At 43.5% G+C, this 19,603-nt stretch overlaps 1 protein-coding gene across 2 annotated transcripts in view; it reads left to right on the top strand.

The window, feature by feature from the left end:
- Positions 1-648: 648 nt before the first annotated feature.
- Positions 649-19,603, top strand: part of kif1c (kinesin family member 1C) — a 41,077-nt gene continuing 22,122 nt past the window's right edge. For both annotated transcript variants that reach the window (XM_038278237.1, XM_038278228.1), the window contains exons 1-2: positions 649-676; positions 16,395-16,522. In XM_038278237.1, coding sequence (XP_038134165.1) covers positions 16,417-16,522 — 106 coding nt within the window. In that variant the 5' untranslated portion in view covers positions 649-676; positions 16,395-16,416. The remainder of the gene's footprint in view (positions 677-16,394; positions 16,523-19,603) is intronic.

Here is a 19,603-nt window from a genome sequence, read left to right as displayed (position 1 = left end):
AGCAGCAGAGGCTCTGAGGAGTTCATGCATTTCCACGGCAGTGGGAGCATGATGCTGAGGGATGAGGTTCAGTCAGAGCAAACCTGGTCAGAGTGAGACCTCTGTTAGGGGGAGGAGGAGGGGGAGGAGCGGGCCGGGCTGCGCGCTCCTCGGGGACGCGCCGCTCGCTCCTTCACGCACCCTCCCGCCGCGCGGCCAGGCCACCGGCCAGCCTCTCCCCTCTGCTTCTCTCTTCTCCTCCTTCTCCGCGGTTCGGACCCGGTTCTCCGTGGACCGTCCCTCTGCCGCCGGACCGGAGCCGGACCCCGGCCGGACTCTCTGCCGGATCGCCGAGTTTCAGCCCGGTTCTGTTCGGACCGGCCTGCCTGGATCCAGGGTCCGGGCCTCAGCCCGGCCCTCCGTCTTCCGGTCCTCCTGTACCGGACGGTGACGTCACCAGGAGAAAAGTTGGTCCGGATCCTCCGTTAGACCCGGTTAGAGGGAGGGGGGAGCCCAGCCTGGCTGTCCCGGTACCGAAAGGCCCAGAACCCAACAGAGGAGAGTTCTGATCCTCCAGAACCAGGAGCCCACAGCTGGACTGGAAGCTTCTTTCTATCTTTGGACCGCGGTTCCGGACGTGATGGGGACCGTGTGAGCGGATCCACGCGTGGCGTCCACGAGACTGGTCCCGGTAGAGGTGAGTCCCAATAGGGGTCCAATCAGAACCAGAACAGTTGGCAGTGATCCAGCAGTTTAGCAGAACTTTAGATCAATAAATCAACAGTTAACGGTTCCGATGAAAGTTAGACCCAAAACCAGAACCTTTCTGCTTCAGCTCAGGGAACCAGTAGCAGAGGAACCGGTCCGTCCAGTTTCTGGTTCCAGGTCCATCCAGGTTCTGGTTCCAGGTCCATCCAGGTTCTGGATGTTTCTGATGCTTGGTTCTGACCAGGGTCTGACTCGGTCCAAACTGGCATCAGAACCACAGCAACAATGAAGCCATCAGAACTCCTGGATGGATTTGGTTTATTTTTATTTTCCTGGATTAAAACTTTATTTCTTAATTATATGTCTAAAGAAGAAGACCTGCTTAATAACCTGTTAATAACGCATAAATAAGGTTACTAACGGTTTTTAATGTTTATAAATCAGATGTTTTATCCTGTTTTATCCCTCCTTCCTTCAGTATTTGCTACATTTTCTAACTCCTCCTCAGAAATCATAGAAATCAGTTTATAGAAGTAATTTAATCCCATTCAGACGGATTATGCTGCAGTATTTCTTCCATCAGCAAACGGACCAGCAGCAGAAGCTGGATCCGTGATGTCATCATTGGATCTCTGTCTGCAGCAGTGATTGGTTCCCATCTTTTCCTCCCAGTATCAAACTGGGCCGCTCTGATGGTTCCTGCTGCTCCGCTCGCTGTGGAAAGTTAGAGGAAAATAGGATTAAATCCAAATTAAATCACAGAATCACGTCTCTGATTTCCTGATGGGAAACTTCTGCAGAGATTTAATCCAAAGATTAAAACATTTAATCTGTTTCACAGTTTTTATTATTTAAACGTCACAAAAAGAAAATCAGGTTCTAAAGATTCAGTTTGATAAAAGTAGAGAAAAAAAAGATAGAAAACCTCCTGCCATCATTTAGAGACAGAACCGCTCCTGCTGCTGTGGACTGCCAGCCAGCTGGCTGAAACACAACCACAGGAACCAATAAGTGTTTTATGTGGATAAGTAAGATAATATTTAATATTTAAACCTATCAGACATTTTTATTAGACTGTTTGATCTTTAATGATGTAGAATCTAATTCATCCTGCGACCCAAACCTCATCAGAACCAGAAGTTCTGCCTCAGTTCTTCTGCCAAACTGATAGAAACATGGTTGATGATGATGATGATGATGAATATTTTCCCTTCAGATGCAGATTAAATGTTAGCTGGAGGCTAAATGGTAATGATTGAAAGGGCTGAATCCATATAGAAGCTGATAATCGGGCTGAACAGAACCTGTGTTCTGGGTGAACCGGGTGGGTTTCGGTCCCTCTAACCAACATTCCTGTGGTTTTACCGCTGATTCTCCTCATACTTCGTCTCTGCTCTGAAACAAAGACAATCAGGTAAAACAGGAAAACCTAAAACAGATTAAATGATCCACAGAGTGTGGGACGTCTCCACTCAGGTGGGTTCTTTCCACACCTGGAGCCAGGGGCCCTGTCAGGAATTTGGGGCCCTGTGGAAGACATTAAAATAAAAAAATGCAAGCTTTAAAGCTTGCATTTTAAAATGCAAGTTTTATTGTAAAATTTCTACAAAGGAAAATTATCAGAACACGTTTGGTTGTGGCCGGTTTGTGGGAAGCATCTTGCTAACCAGTTAGCATCTTAGTGCTAGCAGGTTCCCAATGGGAAATTCCATTGGGACCAAGTAGCACTAAATTGGTGACTTAGAAACGACGCTGTCAAGGAACGCTATGGACAGCGGAAACATGCAAGAGGAGGAGAGTTTAGTGTCCGAGGTCGTAGATGAGTCTCCTCCGTCATCCATTTTTTATTTAGAGGAGGAAAGCGGGGACGAAGATGTTGTGGAAGAGGACGCCAGGGCGGCAGAAGCTTGGTTTGGTGTAGAAGGCTTCCAGCCGTACATGTTTGAGCCCTTGCCTCGCAACGCTGCCAGTTCTGTTAGCTCTACGCCTGCTGAAGACACAGACGTCCATCCCCGTGAACACTGGGACGCAACTCAATGGGAAAGGAAAGGATTCTGGTTTCAACCGATGCGTATATTAGCTGCGACACATGAATCAAGATGCTATGACCGAAAACATTTGATTGACAGATGACCGTTGATATCTGATTGGCCGAATTTAGGTGTTCAGGCTGACGTAGAACTAACTGGCCTGCAGAAGATAATGAAAAAAAACACAGATTTTAAGACAGGATTTAAAAAATTTTTTTTTTCTCTGATTTGACATTTAAATATGACTTCCCTACGACTTTAAACTGCATAAACTGATGGATAACAAAAACTTGGATGGATTTATTTTACTGCTGGATTTTATTTAATGCGACATATCTATTGGGGCATATCTTTTTAGAATCTTCCTAACTTTTCCCCCTAATACGAGCTCTGGTTCTGACAGACTCTCCTCAGACCCAGTTTCACTCTGGTTCCCGGTCAGAGTCATTGCCGTGGTACCGGGTTGTGCCTGATCCGTGTCCTCAGCAGGTCTGAACCAGGACTCTCTGGGTTTCGGGTCGTCTCTTTGCGCGTGTGGCTAAAGTTAGCGTGGGTAGCTGCAGCAGCCCTCAGCTGGCATCTCAGCTGTCTGAGTGTGTGTGTGGGGGGGTATTTATAGCTGCACGTTGTTTGGATTCTGCTCCAATGTCATCAGGCAACAGAACAACACCTCTGGACACCAGAAGTTGCTCCTTAAACCCTGCAAAGGGTTTGAGGAGCAACTTAAGAGACCATCAGAACCAGCTGTGTTTTCCTAACTGGGTTTGGTGGTTCCTCTACCGAACACATTGGGTGTTAAATGGATCCTCAAACCCCAAAAACTCCTGTTCAACATGTTAGCTGCTCTTGCTAATGCTAACCAATTCTGGACCTTCTAATAATTTTATTAGGGATGCCCCAGTCTGATATTAGAATCAGATTTTATCGGCCGGCCTCTAAAATCTCTGATATTTTCTGTCGATAGAAAATCTCTGCTTATAATAAACCTTCCTGCAACTCAGGGGTTAATTTTTCATGGTTAATTTGTTTTCATTCTTTTTCTTTTTCACTTTTGTTCCCTGTTTCAGTAAATTACTTGATCCAGCCTTTTTTTAATATTCTACATTATAGAATAAGTAAAAAAAAGCTGGTTTGATTCGTGCTAATATCGTATCGGGCCGATTTCGGAACCAGCTATTTCTCAAAGCTGCGATATTGGTATCGTATTGGAAATGGCAAAGCTATACTGGGACGCCTCTAATTCTTATAAGAATAGAGAATAAAACACTGGTGCCGACAGCTACAGATTCTGATCAAACATTGAAAGAATAAAGATATAAACCGGTTTCAGCGCCTGTAGCAGCTAGCATGGCTAGCATAGCTAAAGCCGCCATGTCTGTATGGAATCAGCAGAGATCGTAGATGTTAATCTTCTCCTGTCATCACGCTCCTTAACAGACAGAGGCTGCAGCTAAAAGTGATAAAACAGGAACCTGCGCTCAATAGCTGCAGCCTTCCTGTTATCTGCTGTAAAATGTTGCTCTCTCTCTGAGAATGAACAGCAGCTATCACTCAGTGGTTCATTAGCTAAGGTTAAAGTTGATTGGTTTTCTTGCATTTTAGAGACTTCATGCTGGCAGAAAGTAGCTGCCTTTCCTTCTGTTACCGTAGCAACACCCTGATTTCTGAGCTCTGATTGGCCGATAACCCTCTGAGGGACCGCCACATTAAGTGCCGTCCCAAACCCCGTAGAGGGTAACGGCCAGTGGAACGTTCGGCCCTTAAATAGCGAGTCTGCATCAGTTACAGGCGTAACAGCGAACTAGTGACGGAAGAAACACGTACATTTAAATTTTAGCTCCTCTAGTTTGCTGCATCTTCATCACACTGAATGAAAAAAACAAGTTAGGTATAAGAAAACAAAACGAAATTAATTCCAAAATGGAAGGTCCTATAGTTTTAGCTGAGCATATGAATTTTATTTTTTTTTGATAAAGCTGCAAACGTTTGATTTTATGTCCCCCTGCACCAAAGAAATACAGCCTCACACTGTGTTGCCATAGCAACGACTTCATTCCTTCTCTGTTTGAGGGAAGAAGCCGTCCCGTTCTGATGCTCAAGATAATTAAGGGTTAGCGGTTTTAAATCCAAAACCACTAACGTTAGATTCTCCACTTTGCCTCTCGCAACAACTTATCTTCTTTTTCTTCTTCTTCTCAAGGGGAGATTTTTCTTGTTAGCGTTCTTCATTTGTTCCTAGTTTCAGTGTTTTGGGGCACAGGGCGCCCCCTTTGGTCTGGGACGTTCATTGCTACGTCTTTAGCTTTGGTACCAAACATGTTGTGTCATTCCAAAACAGTTAAAAATCAATCCACTGGACTTTGTTTCCAAGTCTGAAGATGTTTCTCTTCTCATCCAGGAAGCTTTTTCAACTTAAAATGTCAGAAATGGCGTTGAGTTCCAGGTTTTATAGAGTGGACCAAAGCAAAGCCTTATTTTAGTTTAGAAAACATGCAAATAGAAACGGATGAATGGGTCCCCCCCTGTGGAATGGGGGTCGTTTGGCTTCTTTGTTAGCCTGCAATGCCCCATACCTGTCTATGTCTCTGAAAGGAGGGTCGTTAGAGGGAATTGTTGTTGAAAGGTGAGGTCTTCTGTTCTTCTGTAAAGAGGTGGGGTATAGATGTACTGCAGAGTCTTGTCCAGAGGAGGGCGCTCTCCTGTGTTGGACCATGCGTCTGTGGAGAAGTTGTTTGGTTTCTCCAATATAAAGAAATATAAAGAAACCAAACAACCTCTCTACAAACAGAAAGTCCAGTGGGTTGTTTTTGAACTTTTTTGGAATGACTGAGTTGAATCTTCAGCATCAAACATGTAGAGGTGCAGGCTGTTGGTCCAGCAGAGGTAACCTGGATCCTCTCTTCCAGATGCATCTTCTCTGGACGGGGGAGTTAAACAAACAGTATCTGGAGATGTTATTTACTGTAAATGTTTTAATTACATCTCCTGTTTTAAAAAGGTTCATGTGAGGAAATCTGCCGACTCATTTTCAGCGTTTTCTGACTCCTGCCTGCTCTGCACATCAGCTCCAGGATCCTTATTGAGCTCCTGCAGCAGGGAAACATCTCCTAGACTTGTTGTTCTTCATGTGTTTGGAGCAGCATGACCCAGAGCTCTAGCTAAGCTGGATGCAGCGAGCGGATCCTCTCAGCCCTCTGGCTCTGGGACGGATCAGGCTGCAGCAGTTGAACCAGACGGATAAAGTCAGCTGATCCACTGTCAGAAGACTGCTGTTACTCAGAGCTGTTGTTTCCTGCAGCACGTGAAGGCAGCACACGCTCTATTGTCCCATAAACAGGACGCAGAGGGAGCAGCGAGCAGCGGCGGGCCCAGCCGGGCTTCAGGAGGCGCATGTTGTGTAGAAACTGGGCGTTGGAGCGAGCCGGCGTCTATCTTTAGCAGAGTGTGTGCACGCGTCAGGAGTCAGATGTGTGCGAGGCATGGAGACCGTTCATTATCACATTCCTGCTCAGAGGCCCGAGCATGGGAACCGGCTGGGTGCTTCTCTCAACGCTCACATGGAGGAGGGACCGGGACCCGATCCCAGCTGCATTCAGACAGGATCAGCTGTTTAGATCCCAGCTCAACAGGATCTGATTCTATAGCTTGTTTTCTTATTTTATTGGATCTTTGCTGCTTTGATCCGGTTATATATGATTACTTAAAAGCTGTTGTTTATTTATTTAGGTTCTGATCAGAGTTTGGACTCATTGATAGCTGGATTATATCCTCCTATCACAGCAGATTAACTCCTGCCGGGATATATTATCTGATCCAATCATAAAAGGCACGATTCCTCAAAGTAAACACAGATTTATCAGAGCTGTAAAACTGGACAGTAATAATAAAAGCCGGATGAAAGGCAGGTCTGAACCGACAGCGTCCATGTGAGAATCGTCTCTGGTAGATCGCTCCGAAACGGACGGATCGCAACAGCTAAAGGTGAAAGATCTGAAGAAACGTAAAAAACAACCAGTAGTTTGAGGTTTCCACTCTCGGTCCCTGAGCAAGACCCTTAACCCCACCCTGCGCCCCCAATGGCGAACCACTGCTCCCCAAGAAGATAGGTTAAATGCAGAGGCAAATTTCTCCAATGTTAGATCAATAAAGTTCAGGTATTATTATTATTGACCCAATCAGAACCTTCCAGAAGTTTCCCGTGAATCTGGGCTGAGCGATGAACCCAGCAATCCCTTCTCCTGACCTGCTTTACTCCTCCTTGCTAGGGGTGGGCAGCCACATATCGTGATATTTGGCTGCCCAATATAATATCGCCTTTTCAGTTCCTAATATCGACTCTTTTTAAAACGATGAGGGGAAAATGTGCTACCTGTTCACTGCCACTCGGGTAGATGGCGCTGTGGAGCCTTTTTACTGTACATTACATCAGCATCTCTGTAGCTGAAGTAGGGCTGGGCGATATGGCAAAAATAAAATATCACGATTTTTTGATTATATTACTGTGATCTTGATTTTATCATGATTTTTTAGATACGACCAACATAACTTCAATTACATGCAAAGAACAGAAAAATTAAATAAATGAACAAGTTTATTAAAATTAGAGAATCAAAGCAGTGCTAACAAACTTATTTTTTTAATTTCTATATTGTAAACACACCAAAGAGTATAAAAATGAAATAAATCCTGATTAAAACAATTACAAATTAGTTACATTTTTCATGTAACTACAGTCAAAATAAATAAAAATTCTAACTGTATCTTAGTGCAGTTTTATTACTTTAAAATCTTGACTGGTCTAATAAAGTAAAAGAAAAAAGAAAGCACACAGAAACTAACTTAGGTTTAAAAAAATATTACATTAAACAATATATTTGTGTAATTTCTAAAGTCTTTAGAAACAAAAACTATTATGGAAGTGCAAATATAGAGCAAGTCAAGATGTAATCTATGACGATATGATCAGGAAAACAGGCCGTCTGCAGCGTTGCATCACATAGATCCCAGCTGCTGATGAAATGTGTGGTTAAGCTCAATGCGGCTGGACCAGAGGCGGCTCTTTGTAGCAAAGAACTGCACATTTTTAAAATGTTGTGAACCTTTCTCTCTGCATTCAGCATACATTCGTGGAATAGCGGTGTTTGAAAAATACTTACGGCTGAGCAACTCGTAGCGTGGATCCAAAACGTTGAACATTTTATTAAATCCCACTCCTTCTACGGTTCGTAGAGGACATAAATCTTTCAGCAAGTGAAACGTCACCGCTTCTGTCACGCTGTTCCACCGTTTACTGCTTTAACGTAGGAAGAACGTTTTGTAAATGAATCTGTTAACATTTGCTGCTTGGGAGAAGGATTGGTCATTGCTGCTGAAGCTGCAGTCGGCTTTTTAGCTTTAGCCACCTGGCTCTCGTTATACTGTTTAGGATGCGCTCATGGGGGGGTGCCTTAACTGATTTTCAAACTAACGGACGAACGTCAAACCCTCGGAATATATTCTAGCTGTGAAGGTTTTTTTCTGGTTGCATGTAAATGTGGTCAGTGGCAGAAATACAGCAGCGCTGCAGTTCTGTGGATCCTGATAAAAAGGTCTCTTGATAATGACAGATCGTCAGAGGTGTAGATCGTAACACGGTCTTAAATCGTCATATGGCCCACCCCTAAGTTAAAGCAGTCACCGTGGAAAACGTGACATATATCGCAATATATAGAGATATCGCAATATTGTGATAATATTGTATCGTCGTACGTCTCGTATCCTAACACCTTTGCCGAATCTCCCTCCGTAGTCCTTGCAGAACCAAGCAGGAAGAAGATCTTCCTCTGAGTTCTGGTTCTGTTCCATCTGGTGGAGCATGGCCCGATCCTGACCCTCATCCAATCTCCGCTCACTGCGACAAACACGCAGACGACCTGAGCAGAAACCAGGCTTTAGGGGCGGCGGGTGTCACTTCACAGCCTGTGAAACTGCTAAAGAAGCTCACAGATCTAGAGTCCATCAACAGAACGGACCTGTTATCCCTGAGCTGTCAGGGTCAAACCGGATGATGGGTTCTCTCTGATCAGTGACCCGCTGTTGGTCCATCAGGGTCAGCTATACTCTGTCCTGCAGCAAGGGCTCCACCGGCTTCACAACCAACCAGCTACTGGAACTCCAATCGTTTAATCCAGACTGCGGCATCTAGAAAATGAGACATAGAGATGAACCTGCTGCTGCTTTTAACCAACCAGAGAAGCTCCTTAATCTGCTTTGACTTGTTTAATCCCAAACACACCTTCCCATTCAGTAGACTGCAGTTACCGTCTGGGTTTGGCCTGAAGTGAACAATGTCACAGGAAACCTGCTCAGATCTTATAACAGCCGTGAACCGATGTCCCGCTGGTTCCTTTGCTTCCTGGAGACCAACGTTTGCTGCTTTCTGGTCTGTTTAGCTTTGAATTTCGACTAACAGCCTCCAGCCTCTGATGTTGGTGTTCAGTAACGATCCTCCTGCAGTTGGACCACAGTGACATGCAGCCTGCTGGCTGCTTAGCGTCAGGCTGTTGTTCCATCATGTACAAACACCTCAGCCCTGCCATCCTCCAAATCCTCTCTGCAAAACAAACAGCAGCACCAAAGAAAACTTCCCCGACACCCCTGCCGTCTGCGCAGACAGCTGTAGGGAAATGAAGCCATTAAAGGATTAACCAGAGAAGAACGCTGACTGCCTCCCAGCGAGCGTCTGCTTCATCATTTCTCTCAGTCAGAGCAGAAATCACTCAGATCTAATCAGCGTCTCCATCTATAGAACGCCATAAAGCTATAAACCTTCATATCAGCTGCGCATCATGTGGTGACCGTGTAAAAACAGGGCGGGGGGGGGGGGTGAAACGGAGATCTTTGATGTTCCCTGAGGTCGTTTGGAGAAAAAAGCTCCTCCTACAGTTATAATAAAACTCATCTGAAGGTGGAGAGAACATCTGGAAACATCTGATCTAACTGAGAGCAGAAACGCTGCATAAACGCTAACTTTCATTTAGCTCAGACACTGAGGAAAAAACAACCAAGAGGCTGTAATTCAGCTGATTGTTGGAAACATCAGGAAGGAACATTTGGACCCGGATCGTCAATAATGTGACTGGAGCAGCTCTGCTGGTCTGATTCGGTTCACGTTATTAAAGTTTGACTATTACCCAGTAAATACCTTTACTTATGCCTTAAAGCAGCGGTAACCAATTAAAAATCAGCGGGTCCGAATAAAGAAAATCAACCAGTAAATACACTGAAATAAAGTGAAGTTTTTATGCATCCATGTTATACATAGAATATCTGAAGTGTTTTTTGAAGTAGAGAACAACAATCGTTCAGTTTGGTTTATAGACAATTTCCTGATTCATCTGTTTAATCAAACCCCTGAACTGATCGTTTGTTATTTTCTTTCTTTTTTCTGTCTTAATGTTGGCAGTGGGCTTTAGGCTGCCCTGCAAGGCTTTAAACCTGGGTTTAACCGGAGACTAAGCCATTCTCAAGCACATATCAAGGTGCTCATTCTGAGCCTGGATCCAGATTTATTGTTGATTCTGTTCATGGTGGAGAATCCTGCTTCACAGCAGCAGGTTGAGCCAAACATCCTCTAAATGTGCAGGGTCATCTTTGAGCACGCCGTTTCACCAGTTAAAGGTGTAGTAGAGGATGATCTTTTTTCCTAGTGGATCATCAAAATAATTGGTCCACCTAATTCTCAATCATTATGATATGTTTACGTAAGGCCGTCCTACTTTCTCGTCCGTGTTTTCTCTTAGCTGAGGTGAGTCTGATATGGTGGAAAAATTGCAAATGTTGTTTTGGAAAGTAAGCGTGAACGAGCGATGCACGCAGCATCTTTTAAACAGCGTGTGCACGAGGAGAAATGGGCTGGTGCTCTCGCACGTTTTGAATAGGTGTTCCCTCTCAGGTCCAGGTACAGGGTTGTGTATTTTTTTGCATTTAAGGGAGAGGGTGTTTCCAAAGATCCTCCACTATATCTTTAACCATGATTGTTTTTTCTTTTTGTTCTTGTGTATTTTGTGCGCTAGTGTTTAACCTTTGGATCTCCTCACTGTGGGATCAATAAGGTATTCTGCTTCCTGATCAAAGTTTAAAGAACAGCTTTCTGGGTCCTATCAGGGCCCATTGATGATGATGATGTCTGCTAACACCACATGGTCACCCATTCTGGTTTGACTGTATGTGGTGAGGACCATGTGTGGACTCCCACTGACTGCCATTGATTTTCACTCATTTTCAGCCCTGACCCTAAACCTGACCTTTACCAGCGCATACCTCACCCTAACCCCTTTGACACCTTAGCCTAACCGCTAACCGTTAGCAAAATATCTGGTTACAACCACCCCATGTCATCACGCATAATTAAAGGTGGGTGATATATCGAAATACTCGACGCATCTTGAGTTTCCCCACGCACAATAGTTAAATCATTGAGTACACATTAGCATAATGACATTAAGCTGTCTAGATCTTTTTCGATGAGCGTTTTATTTTTCCCCACACACTTTGAATGCATCATAAACCCCTCCTCCAAACAGGAAACGACAAACGAAATATGGCGCTAGCAGGTGTTTCATGCCAGAGGTTTGGATTTTAGTACATTGAACAAAAGGCGCTAATTTGTAAGACGAGCTGCTAAAAGAAGCAGGACAAATTTATTCCTCTACCTAAAGAGTCATTGACTATAAAGTGATGAATGTTGTAAACTCTGCATGACAATGACCAGTTAAAATGTTCAATCAATCAGCTGTGAAGCCGATGGCGTTGGTCTCATTTAGAAAGGGCGATCCATATGAGAGAAACAGGAAGAGATGGAGGGAAATCACAGACGCCATTTATTACCTTATTTAAATGTTTTTAGATGCTCTAATATCTGCGATGGATGTTCAGAGGTATTAAAGGCGTTCTGTAAACTTGGCAATGTTTTCAATTTGACAACTTTCTGTGCTTCTTTATAATTCCCAGCAGGTATAGATCAATGCTAATAGATTGGAGATGCTCTGCTAATGCTCTTATGTTTGGACGGTATTTCCACTGATTTTAGCTCAATTTCTTTTTTCATTGTGCATTTTTTTTTTTTATAAAAAAAGAGCCCTTTTTTATTTAGCATTTTATTTAGTTTTGCGTGTTTTTACTTAGTTTCCTGTTTGGTTGCTGGGATCTTGTTAAAGGTCTAATACTGACACCCAAAGACATCATGCAGCAGAAAAGCATTGAGCCACTTAAAATAAAATGTTTTAAATTTGAAACCAAAAGTTCTCTACTTCAAAAAATACTTTCTTTTTTTATTTATTTATTTTTCATTAAAAAAATTAAAACCTCATTTATTTCAGCGTTAAATTCTGTTTAAAGTAACAGATCATTAAAAATGTCTCCAGACCTTTACTGGTTGATAATTTTCTTTATTCGGACTCCGCTGATTTTTAACTGGTGACCTCTGCTCTAAGGGGATGAAAATGTGGATTTGAAATTTCCCACAATGCACCTTGAAAAGCAGCGATCCCCGATGGTCACTAGATGAGCAGATATGTTACACCAGCCAAGAACAGGAAGCTGAAAAAATAGGAGAAATGATTAGCTTATTCAGCGCCAACATCCAGAAATTGGAGTCAGAATCTGATGACATCATCATAAAATGATGCCTGGCGTCAATCATCCATAGCAGCAGGCAGGTGGAGGTATGGTCATGGTATGGGCAGTTCCTAGGTGCAAAGGGAGCAGGTAGGAAACAGGAACAGGGTTGTGTTCAGGTCTTTAAAGAGCCCAGCAGTACCCCCCCCCCCCCCCCCCCCCCCATGTGTATTTCCTGACTCTGGGGAATCTGATTGGCTGACGTTGCATCCGTAATGAAGCCGCCACAACAAGCAGGAGCTGGTGTGGAAGCTGCCGTCTCCAGTGTGAACAGCTGATGTTTGGAGTGGTCGGACTGGGCCGACCAGCTCAGCTGCTGGGAGCCACAAAGGGAGCCTGTTGGTCTGTGTGTGTGTGCTGGGATGCCTGGAGGATGAAGTCAGCTCTGACTGTCGCTCGCTCACCTAAACACACACTCACAATGCAGCGGCGTATCTGTGTCCACCATCTTGTCTGTTTGTTCTGGCCGTGGCCGCGCACCGTGTTGACAGAGCAAACACTCGGTCCTGCTGCATCAGCAGAAAACAGCGAGGGGACCCGAGTCTGGCCCCGGGTCGGTCCTCTGTACCGTTTACTGCTCTGGTTCTCAGCGTTTAACCGTGTGTAACGCTGATTAATGTCCTGCTGAAACAAAGGGGGGAGTGGAAATGTATTCAACGCTCACTGATCAACGCTGTTGGCTTTTCTCTCTGAGATGGTTCTGATCATTTGGACCATCCAGACCAGCCTGACCCCCTGTGAAAAGCAAACAGCTCCTAACCCTCATAACTGCTTGTTCCATCGCTATAGCAACAGCTGCAGGAGTTTGATCTTCTCTGCTCCACAGAGCTGGATAGTTTATCCACCTGCTGAAGGTCGTCTCATCATTTATCCATGCATGTCCGGCCTTTGACTAGGCCACTCTTAGCCCTCTGCATTGTCCCACCATTTCCTGAGATTCTTTAGATTTAGGCCTAGTTTAACCTACTTCATGTTGTCAGACAGGTTCTGTACCTCTGGCTTTAAGCAGGTCTTGGTCCGACCGATCTGAATGAAACTCATCCTGAAAAGTCAAGATGGCGCCAAACGTGTTTGATGATGTCATGGCTGGAACAGATTATTAATCTGCTTTTTATATAAAATGTTTGATGACCTGAAACAGAGCAAGGAAGACAGATTAGATTAATAAATCCAACATTTATCTGATTTTATCTTATTTTTACAGTTAACTTCTGGACTTTCTTCATAGAACGGGGCAGCAAGGAAACAAAAGTTATTATTTATATGTTTCTATTTTCAAATAGTGTGTTTGTGATTGTTTGGCAGTTTGTTTAAGCCTCAAAGTTTAGCAACGGTTAATAAATCATTAGAAAGAAAGCTTGGAAAATAAAAAACCTGGTTGGATTTTCAAAATAAAATCTGCAAACTACAGAAAACTCATTTTGTTTATAATGTTCACTGAAATGTGGACAGAGTGGAAACTCTTTGCTTTAGACCATCTTTGCTGAGCTCTTAATTAGCAGTTCCTCCTCATCTGCGGCTGATCCGACCAGCTGGATCCTTTAGAACCGAGGATCCAGACCAGAACCAGAACCAGAACAAACCCAGATCCCTTCCTGCTAATGTTTACTCTGACCTCAGCAGGCCTCCATATGATGAGCCGCTCCCTGGATGGACAGTTTGGGTTCCTAAAAACCACACAGGACAAAATGTCAATCTAAATTAGTCATATTTTTTTAAATAAGTGCATTGAGGAGACACTTTGCCAATGGAACAAGACAATTAACTTTTAAGAAAAACGACTTACATAGTCTTATTTAAAGTGCATATTATCTTATTTTAAGAGTAAAAATACTCATTCCATTGGTAAAAGATCTTATTTACCTGCTGAAATTAGGGTAAAAACACTGGAATTAAGAACTGTTGACTTATTTCTAGATTGCTTCTGCAGGATCTCAGGCTTCTATCAGCCGTTCTAGAAGCCTGAGAAGTGATTGAAATATCAGAGTCTGTGTGTCTCGGTGTTTGCGCCCACGTGGACCGACAGTAAACATGCAAACACGTCACATGTTTACTGCTTCTGCTACCGTGGAAGTGAAATCAAAAGCACAAGAGATTAAAGTTCCTCTAAGAATGCGGATCTGCCAGATTAGAGGGCCGACATCAAAACAAACACCTGCAGACGTTCCCTCAGGTCACCTGAAGCTCCAAACATCAGAGGACCGGGTTAGATGGAGCAGGCTGGAAGGCCGGCATGGCGGGGTCTGAGAGCAGCGCTGGTTATCAGTGTTGCATGCTGGGATCGATCCCAAGAAGAAGAAATGGTGGAGGGTTGGTTCAGACTCTGCAGGGTTTGGCGGCTTCATTTGGGTATCTTTGCATCCTGGGTGCGTCGCCATGGCATTACAGGAAACATTAACCGTCTCCTCACCCAATCATTTTACAGGGATCCACTGTTACCATGGTGATGAACATGTTTCATTGACGGGTTCTTCTGATGTTCTTCTGTTTTTCTGGTTCACAACAATGTTAGGCTTCAAAAGCATCCGTCCTCACTCTAGTGAAGATTCATCCAGGTCAAAGTCCTTCCAAAAACGTTAAAAAAAAATCTTTGTTTCCAAGTTTGAAGACGTTTTTCTTACCATCTAGGAAGACCCGTTCGTCCGCCGAAACAAGGCTTTGTTTTTGGAACTCAACGCTATTTCTGACATTTTGAACTGAAAAGCTTCCTGAATCGAAAGAGAAATTTTTTCAAACCATGAAAACAAATTCCAGTGGTTTATTTTTAAAGTTTTTTGGAATATCCGTCCTCACTGTCCTGTCGGGACCGTTTTATGCAGTTGATTCTTATTCATACGAGCAGCAGATGTGATGTCACACTGGGTGTGTCGGGGTATTTGCTCTAAAACTGTTTAACCCAAACCTTAAAATATGATTGTTTTCACATTTTAGCTCCCCCTAATTAGCAGTTAGCATAGCATATTGCTAAACCATCCATCCGTGGATGCAGATCCTCGCAGTAGCACTGGTTTTTATATCCGACATCTTCCATAACTGACTGAAAACTACAAAACAACACAGAGCGACTCAGAGCCTTCCTGTTACATCGTCAAACCGTTGCTCTCTCTCACTGTAACAGGCTTTGATGTAAATAGAGGGAGAAGTCATGCAGGGATCTGATCCAATCATAGAGACAGATACAAGCTGCTCTTAAGGAGACAAGAATGAATTTATAGTTTATCGTTGGTTGGTGAGTCTCTGCACAGGCTTTTGTTATTTCAGTTTCAAACAGCAACTTCTAACCCTTTCAGAGTAGATCCTTAAACTGCAGGAGGAATGCTAAAACATGAAGGAGTGAGACATCTTCTGTTTGGAGTATTAGGTAACCTGTGACCCCGATCAGAACCTTTTCACACAGAACCGGTTACTGGGTCAACAGGCTGGGTTTCCCCCCAGAGAGGTTAAAGATCCCCGGCTGGACAGATAAACCAGAGAGACCGACACCGAGACAAAGGAGCCAAAACCAGACTGGGGCCGTTTCCACGGAGACATAACAGAAAGCAGGAATGTAAAGAGGGAAAAAAATGGAAACATGGAGGAGAAGGAGGAGTTCAGGGAACAGGAGCGAAGAAAGGAGGGAAAGAAAGACAGGAAAGGACGTAAGGAAAGGTGGAGATGGAAAAATGATCTGAGAGAAGAAACGGGATAGATGCAACAGAGGGAGAAAAGAAGAGAATAAAACCAGGATAAAAGAACAAAAGCCTGACAGGAGGAGAGGAAGAGGAGAGGAAAACATAGCGACAGATAAAATTACAAAGTAGGAAAAGATGGAGCAGAACGAAAACAGAGAAAATGGGAAGAAAAGTATGTGGGAGGAGGAAAAGTTCAGGCTGGAAAAATAGGAGGAGAGAAGAAGGGAGCGGGAAATAAAAGGTCGTAAACCCAAGGAAGGAGGGGGGCTGGAGGAAAAAAACGAGCTGAGGAGGAGAAATCTGATGGTTACTGCCTGCCTGAATGTGCTCTCTGATTGGCTGTCCCCAGGAGAGGTGGGCGGAGCTAAAAGATGGCGGGTGCATCCGTGAAGGTGGCGGTGCGAGTCCGGCCGTTCAACTCCAGGGAGCTGGGCCGCAACGCCAAGTGTGTGATCCAGATGCAGGGAAACAGCACCTGTAAGCAACACACACACTCACACACACTCACTATACCTGTGGGGACTTTCCATTCATTTCTCACTCTCTGCTAAGGCCTAACCCAGAGCCTAAACCTAAACTCACACCTTAGTCCTTAACCTAACCCCAAGAACAGAACCGTTCCTTTTTGCTAAGATCTCCTCGGTATACATTTTATAAATGTTTGTTAGCTGAACATGTTTGGTATAAAAAAAAAATCCCTTAAAAATGTGACATGTTTCTAAAACTCCTCAATAAAACCGAGTTCAACCAGTTCATCAAAACCAAGGCTTCATTTTTAAGCCACACATCCCACCCCTGTTGAAACATGAGGGTGGCTTAAAATTACTTTAAAATCACCGACATTCACAGAAAACGACCCACAAGCGTTGCCGGCGCCATCTTTGTTTTGTACACATTCTAGCGTGATTGAAAAAGCTGCATGATTTTCCGCTAGATGGCGTGATTCAGTAGCCATCCTGATCTCGCGAGCTTTCAAGGTTTCACTCGCAGATCAGTCTGGAGACTCTCCGTTGAAGAAAATTTGGAGCCGTTCACCAAACGAACGTCCAATCAGCGTTGGCTTTGAGGCGGGTTGAGGTGTGACGCAACAAGAAGCGCGACAGTTCAGTCTAAAGAACATGGCGGCTTCAGCCGATGAAACTAGCGTTAGCGTGGCTATCGAGCAAGTTTTATGGGAATTACAGAGTATTTCTTCACTGAAAGAAGAGCAAAACACTGCTCTGGAGGCTTTTCTCAGAGGAAAAGATGTTTTTGCTCTTCTCCCGACTGGTTTCGCCAAGAGTAGCCTGGCTTGTGTTTTCGTCGTCGCTCTGTTAGTACTTCATATGCTTCGTTGATCTGATTGGTTTATTTGGCCCGTCTATCACCAACATAGGCCAATCAGCTAACCAGTATTTTCGCCCCTTCCCAAAATTACTTCAACGGAAGGTTCGGAGTCAGGTTAGTGATTCAGCTCTTGGGGAGAGAATTCTGCAGAGCAGCAGCTGGATGATGAATTTAATCTCTACTATAATACACGCTAGATTAAAACTGATCGGTCAGGGATTAGGAAAATAATAATAATAACTGTATGCGCACAGTGTAAATATTTCTATCCTATGGCAGTCTATTGTACAGCGGTCATACATTAAAAAATGTTCATTAAATTTTTTTCTCTTAGACATTGGAGAGGTGCATTTAAATGTTATAGAGCTAAAATGTTAAATTGGTGAGTAATATTAGTGTAAGGTTTTAAGCTGTCAAGTTGTTTTTAGATTTTTAAGATTAGAATTTATATTTTTCCAAGCACACAACAGTTTAAAGCAAAGTTTAGTTTGAAAAGAATGTGCAGGAAGGATTGAAAAGCATGTTAACACGGTAATGTAGGCTTGGGTTCATTATCTGACGCATGCAGATACACACCAGGAACCTGGAAACTTACTGAATTACTAAAAACATTTAAAAAAACAAACATGTTTCATTGATATATATACAAAAATGAATATTAGGAACTATATTTATCAAACATTATACTGGGCAAGTAAAAATTGTTTCTGGGCAAATTAAATGTGAAAGTCACTTGCCCAAAGGGCAAGTGGTAAAAATCCCCTGGGGATGATTTTCTTTACCGAGGGAAATTTATTTCTACAGCAGATTTAAGCGAGACAATTCAAAATACTGAACAGTACAGAAAAAACAGACAGAGAAAAATGTGTTTCCACTCGATTAGGTAAGAAATAAAATTAGAGAAAGTTGAAATGAAAAATACACAGATAGCAAGTCTGTTATGTTTTGGGTTCTAAGCATTTTAGTGATTTCTAGATTAACAGGATTTTAAAGATACAAGAAGCTAGAGGAAGGACTGTAGATCTGCGCTGATGTTCTCCACTTTCTAAAGCCCCAGTCACAGCCTGACGATTTATCCAGCGTCTGACCGACGTCCCAGAATCTCCTAAAACGCTGGCATACGCTGAACTTTCTATGTATTTTTTTATTTTGGGCGTATACATATTCATCAAGAGTCCAGAACAAAATCCACTGGATTGTTTTTTAACATTTTGGAACCCCAAAACCTTGTTTTTGTAAAGAAAACATGCAAACTGTAACAGAAGAACGGGTCCACCCCTTTGGAATGGGGGTCGTTGGGCTTCCTTGATAGCCTGCAATACTCAATACCTGTCTATGTCTCTGAAAGGGGGGTCATTAAAGGGGTGGTAAGGTGTTGTGTTCTCCTGCTTTCGATGATAGCGGGAAGGAACATTAGTTAATTCCTTCCCTCTATCATCTCACTATCAATAGACCCCCATTCCTAAGGGGGGGACCCGTTCATTCGTTTCAGTTTGCATATTTTTTAAGCCAAAACACGGCTTTGTTTTTTAGTCCACTCTATAAAGCTTCGATATCAACGCTATTTCTGACATTTTGAATTGGAAGAAGCTTTCTGGATGGGAAGTGAAACGTCTTCAAACTTGGAAACAAAGTTAATTTTTTTGGAAGGTCTGGAAATCATTGATTGAAAGTTTATAACCTGAAACGGCTGAAGAAGTTAGACTGAAGCTGGTGGCTTCCATTGATCTTCCATCTGGATGAATAGGGCCGAGTGGAGGGCTAACCGGACCGCAGCAGACACAGAACCCTTAAGGTGGTCATGTGACCTCCTGACCTGCTTCTAATAAACCGGCTCTCTCTCAGGTTATTAATAGACCCGACTGCAGCTGGACGGTTTTAGCTGCGAGTACACACACTCACTCAGAACCGCACGGATCCACTTGGAGCTGCTCATCTGTTCTGGGAATGTTGGAGCGATAACATGCAGGCTCCACCTGCAGGTTAGCAGCAGTATGTTGTGACGCGTCAATAAATGCCGATCCTCTGCCTCCATGAGATCAGACGGATGTCAACATCAACAAAAAACCAACCAGAGATGGCGGATCTTGAGCCAAAAAGTCATCTCTATGTCATGAAGTAGTTCTACTGAACAAGTTGAGTCCAATATCAACAGTGAATTAACCTGTGCAGATTGGACCCGCCTGGTCCAGATCAAATCCATGACATAGAGACTGACTCCAGGTCCCCCAT

Source organism: Cyprinodon tularosa, unplaced genomic scaffold (assembly GCF_016077235.1).
Source record: "Cyprinodon tularosa strain WSP-4 unplaced genomic scaffold, ASM1607723v1 ctg1013, whole genome shotgun sequence".
In the NCBI taxonomy this organism is placed as follows: domain Eukaryota; kingdom Metazoa; phylum Chordata; class Actinopteri; order Cyprinodontiformes; family Cyprinodontidae; genus Cyprinodon; species Cyprinodon tularosa.
Note: the sequence above shows the minus strand (reverse complement) of the source record. Positions and strands in the feature narration are given on the sequence as shown.